General features: G+C 45.6%; 1 protein-coding gene across 2 annotated transcripts; it reads right to left on the bottom strand.

Annotated features, from left to right (window-relative positions):
* Positions 1–344: 344 nt before the first annotated feature.
* Positions 345–10,111, bottom strand: LOC311127084 (malonate--CoA ligase ACSF3, mitochondrial-like). Of its 2 annotated transcripts, XM_084158850.1 has the most exons (5): positions 10,070–10,111; positions 8,559–9,357; positions 6,561–6,716; positions 1,095–1,249; positions 345–751 (listed from the first exon to the last, which is right to left on the bottom strand). In XM_084158850.1, exons 2-5 carry the CDS (start codon positions 9,261–9,263, stop codon positions 679–681), a joined length of 1,089 nt encoding a protein of 362 aa, XP_084014976.1. In that variant the 5' UTR covers positions 9,264–9,357; positions 10,070–10,111; the 3' UTR covers positions 345–678. The 2 variants fall into 2 exon arrangements, with proteins under 2 accessions (XP_084014976.1, XP_084014975.1); XM_084158849.1 differs by lacking the exon at positions 10,070–10,111 and having other exon boundaries at positions 8,559–9,614.
* Positions 10,112–13,633: the final 3,522 nt, after the last annotated feature.

Consider the following 13,633-nt stretch of genomic DNA (forward strand, 5'->3'; position numbering starts at 1 on the left):
CGGCTGAAGCTAATTGGCAAAAGAAGTTGGCTAGCACTAGCTAGCCTAGGCAACTTCAAGACACAAGACCTGGTTTGCCTGTTTCAAGTTATCTAGAAAGGTGAGTGACTGCAACTGTGTACTGTTTAGGAAGAGTGAATGTACAAATGCTTGTCACCTGCGAACACACACACACACAAGAGACACCCACATTAAACCACCCCCCAAGACAACTCTCATTTGGCTTCAGTCATGGCCGCTGCATTTCTTAATGACCAAGCAGAAAAACGAGGCCAAATCAGTGGGGGGTTTCAGCATGAAATATCCTTTATTTATTTCTTTTTTTACACACTTTTATTTCTTTTACTATGTCAATATGTCTTTGTTGTAAATGTTTTGTCGCCAAACTGGTGGCAGTTGTGAAAAAAGTAAATCTTTTGAAGAGTTAATTTAAAAATAATGCCATTGTTGATTAGATGCTTTTTTCATTAATTAGGCAATTTTCTCTTGAACCATATGGTCTATCCACTAGAAACATAAAATAATTATACTTTATATGAACAGTTTTTTTAAAGTTACTCAATTATAAATTACCAAAGTTACCATAAATTACATGTTAATTACCAAAGATTCTGGTCACTTTGGTACATTACCGGCAGCTTTGCAACTTTAGGTTGGGGTAACATACAGTGCTAGGCTTTATATAGAGTTTATAACTCCATTCCATCTGTCGTGTCCCACTGCTTTCTTCACTCTCTCTTGAGCATAAGCCCTGATACATTTGGAGAAAGCGTCTGTCACATCTCACTACAAAGCCTGGTCTCTCTTTAAAAACCCATCCCTTTGATCTCTGACACATATCCCTTCCCCTTCAAACAATCTATTCACTCTCTGATGGAATGAGCAACCACTGTCCAGATTCATGAGAACCCATTCGCTCCGAAGATGTCTTGTCAGAGTTTTTAAGAATGCAATTTCATCACAATAGATAAGCAATTAGTTTGTTAATGATATTCGTCCAGTTATATGAATATTATGATACTACTATTGATGCAGATCTACTCCTTTTCTGTGGTATTGCTACTAGTATAAGTAGACCATAAGGTTCTTGTTACCTGATTCTCTCCTTGCAGACGGCCCTGACAAAGTCCTGGACGCGTGGCTGGGTGAAGTGTTGCTCATAGTGCTGGATCAGCTTGGAGTAGATGGTAGGAACAGCCATGAACACATTCACCATAGGTGCCTTGGAGCTGAGCAGGACCTCCCATACCTGAAGGGGAGAGAAAAGAGGGAGGGAGTCAAAAACAGTCTCTTACATTGTACGTAGATTGATTAGAGACCCCATATTAATGCCAACAAAATCATTACATCCAGATTACAATATGTAAAGAAGATGGATAGGGTGCCATAGTGTTGTGTACATTATTTACAATAAATGGGGAGCGAGGCGAGGGCCTGGCTGAAGATAAACTGTCAACAGGCTAGTTTATTACAAAGACGTTGACAGAATCGGTAAAGGTCAGTCTAACAGCATCTTAGAGAGGAATTCAACAGGAATGATATTGAGGTCAGTCATAACGCTGGGGCACGTTGCCTTTTAAAAATACATTTTTTCCAGCATTTTTTTTTGTTTTGGCAAATGTGTTCCAAGAGCATTTGTGAAGGAGCCCAGAGCCAGTCGCCCCCTCCTCCTCTTTCCCAGTCATACACAGAGACAGATGCCCATAAATAGAGACTAACTGACACATGGCTACACATTTATACATATGCGCCACGCATACACTCACGCAAGGACAAAGCTACTTACACAGTACACACACATACAAACACACACATACACACACACACACACACACATATATTACGAGTCCCTCATACACACCCCTGGCACGCCTGGCTGCACCCCCAGCACACAGTAGGAGGACAGTGTGAATTAATTGAAGGTGAACGACAGATTCTCCTTGGCTCTGTCCCCCCTGGGAGGCACGCGCACGTCTCTCCCTCCTAGAACCTCCTCCCTCATTCTTCCTCCCTCTCTCTCACACACCCTCACTCTCTCCATTTCATAATTTCCTGCTTCACTGCCCCTACTCTTATCAGTCTTCCTCTGTCTGTCCCTCTCTCAATCACCCCATACCGATTCTCTCCTCATCTGCCACCAATTTCTCAACTTCCCCTCCTCCCTGTCCTCTTAAATCACCCTCTTTTACTTCCTACTCCCTTTAGGTTTCTACCCCTTCTCAACATATCTGCTTCCTAATTTTATCATCAAGCTCTAAATATTGCAATATCAAAATAAATTAAGGTTTAAAAATTATGTGTCTATTAAATAAACAGGCAGAAGTGTAGACTATCCCACAGAGACATCTATTCACACAAACTCACAAAACTTTATCTGTTCAGCCACACACATCCACACACGGACAGACTAGATAGCGGGGTTCAGAGGGGAATATTATTTCCTGTGTCTGTTCTGGGCATTCTGGGCCGTGTCTATCAAGCTCAGTGGAGCGCTTCCCCCAGCAGCCACTCAGGAGGGGGGAAAAGCCAATTTATGTCCGTCAAAGAGCTGCCCTCCACCTGGGGGAGTTTATGTTGGAGACCCTCGGCTTCAGCCTGCATCCCAAACAGCCCTTAACCCAGCAGCACCCAGCTATTCTCCACTAGCCCTGTAGCCATTACTTTTTCTCCACCACACAATGCTGCAGTCAGTTCAGTTGTGTGAGGATGGATCATGACCTCCCTGCCATTAACCTCAGGTTCTCTGCTCTCCTGGACTCTGGTCCAGACTCCAGTCCTGGTATGTTCTGTTCTCTCTACTACTGTACTCATGACTGGAGCTGGAGCCCATAGACATTAAAACCAGTAGATAGTGATAGCGCTGACGTCATCCACATATTCCTGTGGAAAACTCCTGATGGCGCATCAAGCCGGAATTATTTGAATTTGAAGCGCTCCATATTCCTGAATGAGGCTGAATGGCACCCAAAAACTAAACACATTTTTGAGCCCAAAACTGCTGTCCAAAAAAATTGTGTTTGGCCGTTCTGGCGATCGTCATTTACATAGGCTTTCTAGGGCTGACCAGGGCTTTTGGCAACGCTAGGTTGCAACGCAGTAGCCGACCAGCAGAGTTGTGATTTCACGCTCCAGACCGGACACCGGAGGCCTGCTGGAGCCACACACCCACTCCTCTGCTTGATCGACTGAGCAGAGCACTCCTTCCTCTGGGGTCAGACACAGTCATGCACAGGGACCTCCAACCATCCACTCACACAGACACACCAGGGTTTCCGTTAGGAAAATGTGGCACTGGACAACGTGACCGGGAAGATTTTAATTTACCCACCATTTGAGAAATGTACCAGACCCATACGCATTGGTTGCGTAACCCACTAGGGCATCCACCCACAGTGATTATGGTAATTCATGTTAACAGAACATGCAACTCATGTAATGAAGCAGCCAATAAAACATCATTTTCACACATTTGCCAAAATGCAATTAGCGGGAATATACAAATCACAAGCTTGTAGGACTATGCCTATTTGGGAAGCCCAATTTGGGCAGCACGCGTGGCAATAGGCCTAGTTGATTATTGAGTTGAAGCTGTCAGTGAAAAGCATCTAAAATATGTGTGAAGATAATGTGTCTTGAGTATAATAAAAAAAATTCAGACAAGAAGAAGGGGAGGGGTGTGTGACGAAGATATAGGCGAGTCTCTCTCCAGAATGGCTCAGCTGTCTCCCGCCAATTCTGTCACATTCATTGTTTCATTGTGTGAATTGTTTGCCCTTTTGATTGTTTACAGTACCAGTCAAAAGTTTGGACACACCTACTCATTCAAGGGTTTTTCTTTATGTTTACTATTTTCTACATTATAGAATAATAGTGAAACATCAAAACTATGAAATAACACATATGGAATCATGTAGTAACCAAAAAAGTGTTAAACAAATCAAAATGTATTTTATTTTTGAGATTCTTCAAATAGCCACCCTTTGCCTTGATGACAGCTTTGCACACTCTTGGCATTCTCTCAACCAGCTTCACCTGGAATGCTTTTCCAACAGTCTTGAAGGAGTTCCCACATCTGCTTAGCACTTGTTGGCTGTTTTTCCTTCACTCTGTGGTCCGACTCATCCCAAACCATCTCAATTGGGTTGAGGTCGGGGGATTGTGGAGCCCAGTTCATCTGATGCAGCACACCATCACCCTCCTTCTTGGTAAAACAGCCAGGGCATTAATATGGAGTTGGTCCCCCATTTGCTGCTATAACAGCCTCCACTCTTCTGGGAAGGCATTCCACCAGATGTTGGAACATTGCTGCGGGAACTTGCTTCCATTCAGCCACATTAGTGAGGTCGGGCACTGATGTTGGGCGATTAGGACTGGCTCGCAGTCAGCATTCCAATTAATCCCAAAGGTGTTCGAGGTCAGGGCTCTGTGCAGGCCAGTCAAGTTCTTCCACACCGAGCTCGGCAAACCATTTCTGTATGGACTTTGCTTTGTGCACGGGGCATTGTCATGCTGAAACAGGAAAGGGCCTTCCCCAAACTGATGCCACAAAGTTGGAAGCACAGAATGGTCTAGAACAGGGCTGCCCAACCCTTTTCCTGGAGATCTACCGTCCTGTGGGTTTTCAGTCCAACCCTAATTTAACACACCTGATTCTACTTATTAGCTGCTCAACAAGACCTTAACTAGCTGAATCAGATATGCTAAATTAGGGTTGGACTGAAAACCTACAGGACGGTAGATCTCCAGGAAGAGGGTTGGGCATCCCTGGTCTAGAATGTCATTGTATGCTGTATCATTAAGATTTCCCTTCACTGGAACTAAGGGGCCTAGCCCGAATCATGAAAAATAGCCCCAGACCATTATTCCTCCTCCACCAAACGTTACATTTGGCACTCTGCATTGGGGCAGGTAGTGTTCTCCTGGCATCCGCCAGACTGCCATATGGTGAAGCGTGATTCATCACTCCAGAGAACGCGTTTTCAATGCTCCAGAGTCCAATGGCGGCGAGCTTTACACCATTACAGCCGACACTTGTCATTGCGCATGGTGATCTTAGGCTTGTGTGCAGCTGCTCGGCCATGGAAACCCATTTCACGAGGTCCATTCAAACAGTTAGTGTGCTGATGTTGCTTCAAAAGGCAGTTTGGAAGTCGGTAGTGAGTGTTGCAACCGAGGACAGACGATTTTTACACACTACGCGCTTCAGCACTCAGTGGTCCCGTTCTGTGAGCTTGTGCGGCCTACCACTTCGTGGCTGAGCCATTGTTGCTCCTAGACGTTTCCACTTCACAATAACAGCACTTACAGTTGACCGGGGCAGCTCTAGCAGGGCAGAAATTTGACGAACTGACTTGTTGGAAAGGTGGAATCCTATGATGGTGCCACGTTGAAAGTCACTGAGCTCTTCAGTAAGGCCATTGTACTGCCAATGTTTATCTATGGAGATTGAATGGTTGTGTGCTCGATTTTATACACCTGTCAGCAACAGGTGAGGCTGAAATAGCCAATTCCACTAACTTGAAGGGGTGTCCACATACTTTTGTATATACAGTGTACTGCTCTCAGTACAATGTCCAACTGGTCTATTAGACAGTCACTCAGAAATAGCCTAGAGCCATATTAATATATTACAGTATATCGATTTGTTTCTCATTATGACTTCAAGAAAATGAAAGAAAAATCTACAAGGCATCCTCAGGGGTGAGAGCAAAGCGTCTGCTGTCTGTTTGCTACACAAGGTCAGGTTTGGTACAAAGAAAGTGAAATGCTCTGATACTACAGTAAACCTCCTCTTTATTGGTTGTCCTCTACAGCCCTTACCTGTCATTCATACCCTTGACTCCCATTAAGTTCTCCTAGACCTTAAAACCCCTCTGACACCCCCCCCCCCCCCCCCCCCTACTCCACTACACCACCACCACCTCTCCAAACAAGCACTATCATCCTTCAATGTCAGCTCATCGATTGATCTGGCTCTAAAGCCTGTGCTGTGAGTTGGCGTGGTCAGATACAAAGCCACATAGGGCAATCCATCACCCAGCCCCAAACGCTTAGTGTGACAGTCTGAGGGGGGGGGTATCCAACCTGGAGCTCTGCCTGCCTGGCTGCTTCCACCCGACCCCCAGTGGCCCGGCGGTATTAGGCAGAGGGGGCATCATGGACCTGTCCGTGTCAGCTCGGCTCCAGGCTCTGTTATTGACGCTCCCGGCCCGGTGCTGGCAGCACAGCAACACTGCCACAATTAGCACCGATGGCTGACAACTAGCCGATAAGGTTGAACAGAAGCCCCCTTCTACTCCCCACCCGCCTCCCGCCCCAGTGTGTCTCCACTGTTCAGGTTTGTGGAGTGGATCCCCGCAAGAGGAGGACAGACAGCCTCCACTGAAGTCCCTTACAGAGCACTGTTAGTGTTACATAGGCACTACTTACTGCTAACACACACAAGGCAGACTGCAGTAGAATACCTGACAGAACACAGACAGGACATGAGGTGGGAGTCAACTGAAACAGCATGTTACAAGTAGTAGTAGCAGTAGTGGTGTAGTATAGTTGTAATGTACCTTCTGAGGCTGGAAGGTAGGCAGCATGACGGTGGTGGCACCCACCCAGAGAGGGCAGAGCAGCTTGTTGACGATGCCGTGGATGTGGTGCAGGGGCAAAGTGTGGAGGATGACATCATCTCTGGACCAGCCCCACTCTGACACCAGACCCTGAACCTGGGAGAGAGGGAGACAGAATCATGAGAGATCCACTGAGCTATTTGGTTATACAATGTTTTCCTTCCAGTTCTTTTGATATTTTCTTTCTATATAATATGGCGCAGCGGTCTAAGGCACTGCATCTAAGTGCTCGAGGCGTCACTACAGACCCCGGTTCGATTCCAGGCTGTATCACAACCCGGCCGTGATTGGGAGTCCCATAGGGCGGCGCACAATTGGCCCAGCGTCATAAAGGGTTTGGCCGGGGTAGGCCGTCATTGTAAATAAGAATTTGTTCTTAACTGACTTGCCTAGTTAAATAAAGGTTACATTTAAAATACATTTAAAAAATGATGGGTAGCTCACTAAAAAGCTTTCATGGTGGTCCTGCCTCAAGGTTTCTTTCTGCCACCCCTTATCAAACATACTTTATGTAACCACAGTGCAAGAAGAGAGTAAAACCCTGTCTTTAGTGAGCAGGGCCAAACAGCTGAAAGGAGCAGAGGGAATGGATAGTGTGCCCGAGCCTTCAACCTTCCAGGAACCTTCTCTTCCGTGTTCCCTCACTGAGCTCCCTCCCTGGGCTTGTCATTTCCAAATGAAGCTCCTTAATTGAGGGTGATCTAATTTTCCACTCTATTGGACATGCAGGTCAATTTTGGTCGAGATTTTATCCCCAAAAAATCATCCACAGCCTGAAGTGCCCCATGTAATGAAATAATTTGGGCGATTATTCAGAAAGCTCATGTGGAACAAAAGCAAAACGACACTGTGCTTGTCGTATGTGGAACCCCCGCCAACCATCTTACCTACTACCACTGGGCTACAGAAAACTGTCTCAACAGAACCCCTATTAATACCTCAAAATAAAAATACTTCTGAAGTTCACAGTACCGACACCAGGAAATTAAAAAAACGAACATGACCTAAGTTTCCATCCAATTGGCGACAGGTTTTCATGCGAATATTATAAAATCCTTATAAAAACAATATGAGTTGTGTTTCCATCTAATTGACTTGTTGCGTATAAAAGTCTGTGCGTGATGACGTAACGTTAGTGCATATAAAAATATTTTATGCGGTTAAATTCCCATGTACCAAATAAAAAATACAAGCTAAATGGGTTTCCATCGCTTTTTCAACTATACTGATGCTTGTCTCACAATAAATGGTTCGTTATAGCCTACATGATGCGCACGTATAGCCTCCACGATGAGATTATTATGGAAAAAAGAGCGAGATTTATTTTGATTTGTCAAACGGCAGCCAACCATCGATGATCATGTCACCAGAATAAGATCCTCGATATTTATTGGAAAGCAGCATCAAGCTCATCACCTTACACTTTCACCACCCTTTGAAGTTCATCATAACTTATTTCATCTGTAGCCTAATAAACTGCATGCTTTCCCGACGAGTTGTAGTGGGACGACCACAAAACATGTCATCGCGTGACTCCATGTTTACTTTGATATGATGGTTATTATATCAATATTTGCGCATAAAAGCGTTTCTACCTACATTTCTTGCATAATTCATTTTACCGACACCTTGTCTAGCGTATTTTGTTTAGTCGACATTTGGAAAGTTTACCGGAAAATGATCTGTTTCCATCAGGCCTGTTATGACATGTTTATCCGATATGTATTTTACTCTAAAAAGGTTGGATGGAAACCTGGTTTGTATTAGTAATGAAAAAAAGCTGAAGTTTAGCTTTCATAATTCAGTCCAACCTTCAGACTGATCAAATATTCAACATGCCTCAGTACATCATTATGATAAAAAGCAGTGTACAGAATAACACTAGTATTCATCTTATGCTCACAATTCATGCACATAACAACTGAATAATCAATTTACCATGGCCTGGATGTTGCTGTGAGTGTGGAGAACCCCTTTGGGCCTGCCTGTGGTGCCGCTGGTGTAGATGATCATGGCAGGACGCTGGGCCCAGTCTGTGATGCCAGGCTCAGGCTGGGTCTCTGGGGCTTCCAGCAGGGAGCTGAGGCTGGAGGTGGGGGGCAGCTGCAGGTAGGGCAGCCCCAGTCTGTGGGCCAGGGGCTCCAGGGTGTCTGCGTACGGCTGCCCAGCCACAAGCAGGGAGCTCTGGGAGTCAGAGATGATGTACTCCAGCTCAGATAGAGGGTGCTTCCTGTAGAGAGGCACGGCCGTGCCGCCACACATCCAGGACGCCCACTGGGCCACCGTGTACGAGGCATCGTTGGCACACAGGAAGGTGATGCGCTTCCCATGCAGGTCCCCTGAGGGACAGTCCAGAGCTGCCTTGATACGCCCAGCCAGGCCCCTACTACTGCCATACAAGTCCCTGTAGCTGTGGCTTCCACTGTCATCCACTATGGCCAGCTTGTCCCTGTACGCTGGGGCTCTGGAAAACACAGGGCCACTGTCCCCTGCTGTAGCCTGCCTTGCTCTGGTGGAGGTGTAGGCTCTCCTCAGGACCCCTCCCAGCAGCCATCTCCCTGGCCCTGCCTCACACTGTAAGCAGCCAGCAGCCAAGGCAGAGCACCACAGAGGGACTGAGTGACATACTGCCCCTGACAACATGATGGGAGACTATGCTGCTCAAAGCTACCAGTGTTATCCTCATAAAAAGTCCATATTCATGATGTCAAGCCACACGATGGTCACAATGGAATACCTGTTCATTTTGAGAGAGATTCATAATTAACATAGGCTAAGTGAAATTGTTTTCATAAGAATAGGCGCTATACCTGCTATGGTGATATGACTGTACTTCGGACAGGCTTGCAGTTAGCCTTTATCCACAGTGACACCTCTATGAATACTGTGCAGGCTAGCCTGCTGGCAAATATCTTGCTATGCCACGCTTTTTATTTTGAAAGAACAAAACATTCAGGGACAGGCAGTGGCACAGAATATATTCAGTTTGTGGTGTGACCACAGTGATGGTTTTTGCTTCAAGTCACTTTGGTATACAGTCTAGCTTTTACAGAGACAGTGAAGTAGCTCTGGAACTTCAGCAAACAGTCTGTCTGTCACCTGACTTGATGGTAATAGTGCAGTTTGCAAGTTAATTATCCTGTTGCTTTAACTTATGTACAAAGTTCGCAAGTTGCCTAACATATTATATAACTTACTGAGCCAGCATGAGTGATACGATAAATTAGCTAGCTAACTGGCTGGCTAACGTAACACTACTCAATGAATATGCTCATAGCAGCTAGCTAACTTAGCTAGCTAGTTCATGCCGGTGGTTGAAGGTGAAGACTGTGATTTTAGCAAGAAAACCCGACTGTGTTTTACATTCTAACATGCGATGTTAGTATGTTTAAACGATACCCGTTTTCACAAAGAGGGCAATGTTTGCTAACCTGGTAATTCAAACCTACCGCTAATGTAAATATTCACCTTACCTAAACACCGGTTATTCTTGTGACGGTGCGTCAGAATAAAATTCCGAATGGAAACTACAGCTAGGGTTTAGGGTTCTGGTTGTGAAACACGGAACAAAGCAATCTGAGACTGAAAATCCAGGTGAGTGAGTTTTGTAAAATTTGCAGGATATATAAACAATAGTACAAACATGTCCTATACATACTGCAGTGCTTGACTACTTTAAACACAGATGTATCTGTGCTTTATTATGATGTTAGGCTACACTTTCCAGGAAAAGGTGTGGAGGAGGAGATGCTACTCCACTTTGTAACACAAAAGAGCCAATAACTTCTTGCTAGATTGTTGTACATTTTGTTGAGTTATGTTTATGCAATTTGCTAATTCTAGTTGTTTTTTCTTCAGTTTCTTCAGGATTTGTTTTCCTGGATCAAGAGTGGGGAGGAATCAAGTGGTAGAAGACTTCACTGACCTCTTAATATAACCTCTATGACTGTGATTAACCCATTAATGAATGTAAACTATGTCAAATCTCAATGTGTGGAGTTTGTAAACTTGAATCTCTTTCCACCTCCTCTTGCCTCAACCGGGTGGCATCTGTTGTTGAAAGTCTCACTAAGACTTCTGTTGTGAACACGTGTCAATTCAAACTGAGACATGGGCCATGAGGGAAATGGAAGAGAGAGGAGAAAAAGTGGGATATGCACCACACAGAGTTGTTTTGGCATTAGATCACTCTATGCCACTTCTCCAGCGTGCCAACTAGCTTGGCATCATCTCACAGAGCCGGGCACATTCAGCCACCAGCTGGCAGTCGCGGGCCTCAGATAAGAATTGTTCAGACATGGCACTCATTCAAAAAGTTTTCACTTCCCTGAACCCCTACATTGCAAACGAGGATGGCATGTTCCTATGAAACTGGAGGCTTTGTCTCAGAAAAACTCCCCTCCAGTTTCAGAAGTAGTATCGTCAAAGGGAGAGCCATTCCATTCGCAGAGGAAACGCCAGTCGAGAAGATGCCACCAGCAGCTATATAATCTTCATAGAGCATCCCTTTATCAGAACATTGCCTCAGTAATTATTCATACAGATGACACCGCTATACTGATACAACCTAAACTGTCGAATGTGGATAAATATTTTTGTTTTCTACGTTTGTACTTTGGTCACAAACACCATGTTTGTTTGGATTAAAACTGCTTATTTTCAGCTGTCGAGGTCAGCCATGTTGCTGACACATGGCATAAGGCAGATCTGGAATTCCAGCCTCTCAGCACTACATATGGAGCTGCTCTGGAGAGACGTACTGGGATGGACACAATAGGGGGCATGGCGACCTGGCGAACAGACGCTTGGCACGCCGCTCTCCTCTCAGGATGCCAGCCTGCGCCTGCCGTCTTGACGGAGCTCCGGAGCGGGCGTTCAACTTGGCCGGCAGCGGGCGCCAACTCCCCTTTCGGTTGGCACAGGACTGGCATAGAAGACTTCAGACAGGAGAGAGCGCGTGAGAGTGAGAGAGGACCCCCCTCATATCTGATGGAAGGAGAGGAGCGAGCTGGGAGAAGAAAGCGTTGGGAGTGCCAGAACATGTGTCAGGTTGGCACCATGTGAGAATGATCTTGGCAAGCGCCTCTACTCTCCCCCTCTTGCCCCACTTGGAACACATGGTACGTCGGCAGCGGCATCTGGCCGCGTTGACTCTCAGCAGCTGCGCTTTGTCTTCGCCAGTTGGGACGCTTGGCACTGCCACTTCATCAACTACCTGTGGATCCTCCCGGGCGTGGAGGGGGCGATGAATTATTCCGAGCTGCAGCTGCAAACTTGACTTCCATCCAAGAGATGCAGCTCTGTAAACATATGACTGTCTCACACCACCCACATACTAACCACCACGGCCGGACCACTGCGTTTGGGCTGTAACCAAGCGTACTGGGACATGTCTCCTTGGGTGATGGTTTATTCTAGGTGAAAGAAGGAGATACTGCATTTTTCTTGTTGGGAGAAGTTGTTGATGCTTTCAAAAACCAGCTGAGGATTTTGCTGTACAAAGCGAACAAAAATGCATTTAATCTTTTGCTAAGGAATGATTCCGAATGAATGGATGACCTTTCCACTCTCTTTTGAGTCTTTTCAAAATGATCGATGCGGAGGCACCAAGGTCATTTGTTAGAAAAGCTCTTAAAATTATTTTCAACTCAGAAAGGAAATAAATAACAGAGCAAGAGACAATCTCCTTGGTTAACACAGTGTTTATCTTCCTGCAGAGCTGTCTGGAGAGGAATTGTATCACATTCTTTGCTATGACTGGATAGCTGTGCTCCATACACTCTTTGGGACTTGACTGGGACCTCACTGATGCCTAATGCTCCCCATCTGTGCAAAAACATGTTTGGTTTATGCTGAACCGTTAATTAAAATGTCTACTATGAAAGGCCCACATGCTAGCTTTCTGGGGCAATTCCCTGAGCTTTAGTACTGTACCCTTTTCCAAACGTCAGCAGTTCCATCTCCTACGGTGATTACAGAGTACTCACACCAGTTGTAAGAGATATACAGTGTCTCTTCTCAGGATAACTCTTGTCATGTCCTTTCAAAGTAACATGAAAAGAAACCTCTCGAGTCTCGACTGAAGTGCAAAACAACTTTTTTTTCCTTCAGGATTTTGCATTAACCACGTATGTGAGACCTGACATCAGGCAGAGAATTTTGACAAAAGCACATCTTCCATTATATTTAAGCGATCCAGACATCCACATCACTTTGGAGCCTGGGGTTCGCCCCTAGCAAGCTACGTGACCTAATTTGGATTTCAAGTGCTTGTTCCGTTCTGGATTTTTTTTTTACAGCAAATAATACTTTGTAGGCGAGCAGATAATTTCTGTCAAGATTCAAAGGCAGTTCTTTTTCGTGTTCTGCTGATAGTGACGCACTGGGAGTTTGGCTCCATCTGTGTCGCTCTGACCCAGTTTAGCCCTCGGCCACGTCCAACTGTTCCGCATCCCAAACATATGTGGTGTGGCAGGGGGATAAGCGATCATCACCACTCGGGACTCTGAAACACACACTGCAGATATGACACTGGACCCATCTCCTGTCTGGCCATCTTCCCACAGCATATGTCATCAATGCTGGCCCCCAAGAATCACACTCACTCTGGAGGTGGATTTGGAAAAACCCTCCTCCTTCTGAGGGGTATTCCTTTGTGTGACAACTGCTAAAATGAGGTTATGGCGGGCGTGTGGTGGGGTTGTATATTTCTCTCTCTGTGTCTTTGTTTGTACAGTATGTGTTTGTATGTTTATGTGTATGTGATGTTTTGCCAATCTAATATCGGCTATAATGTGTGCATTGTCATTGGCCCAGCTGCTCAGTGTCTGACCTCTGACACCCCCCTGTCTCCCCACCCTCCAGTACTGAGCTGGCCAACAAACAACCATGGGGTTGGCAGACTAGCCATGCAGCTCAATAGCCAGGGCAGTGGCACTAGAGACTTTACAAATGCCCTTTGTTGGCAGACAGTCGTGCAGACAGTATCATTGCACAGGGCTGAGGCCCATTGG

Source organism: Coregonus lavaretus (assembly GCF_964263955.1).
Source record: "Coregonus lavaretus genome assembly, chromosome: 4".
Taxonomy (NCBI): domain Eukaryota; kingdom Metazoa; phylum Chordata; class Actinopteri; order Salmoniformes; family Salmonidae; genus Coregonus; species Coregonus lavaretus.

What these genes read in the sequence shown, in the direction of transcription:
- LOC311127084 (XM_084158850.1), bottom strand. Translation starts at nt 9,263, where the DNA reads ATGTTGTCAGGGGCAGTATGTCACTCAGTCCCTCTGTGGTGCTCTGCC. An exon ending in ACAGCAACATCCAGGCCATG is followed by an intron (nt 6,717 to 8,558) that starts GTAAATTGATTA and finishes CCTCTCTCCCAG; the next exon opens with GTTCAGGGTCTGGTGTCAGA. An exon ending in CTACCTTCCAGCCTCAGAAG is followed by an intron (nt 1,250 to 6,560) that starts GTACATTACAAC and finishes TCTCCCCTTCAG; the next exon opens with GTATGGGAGGTCCTGCTCAG.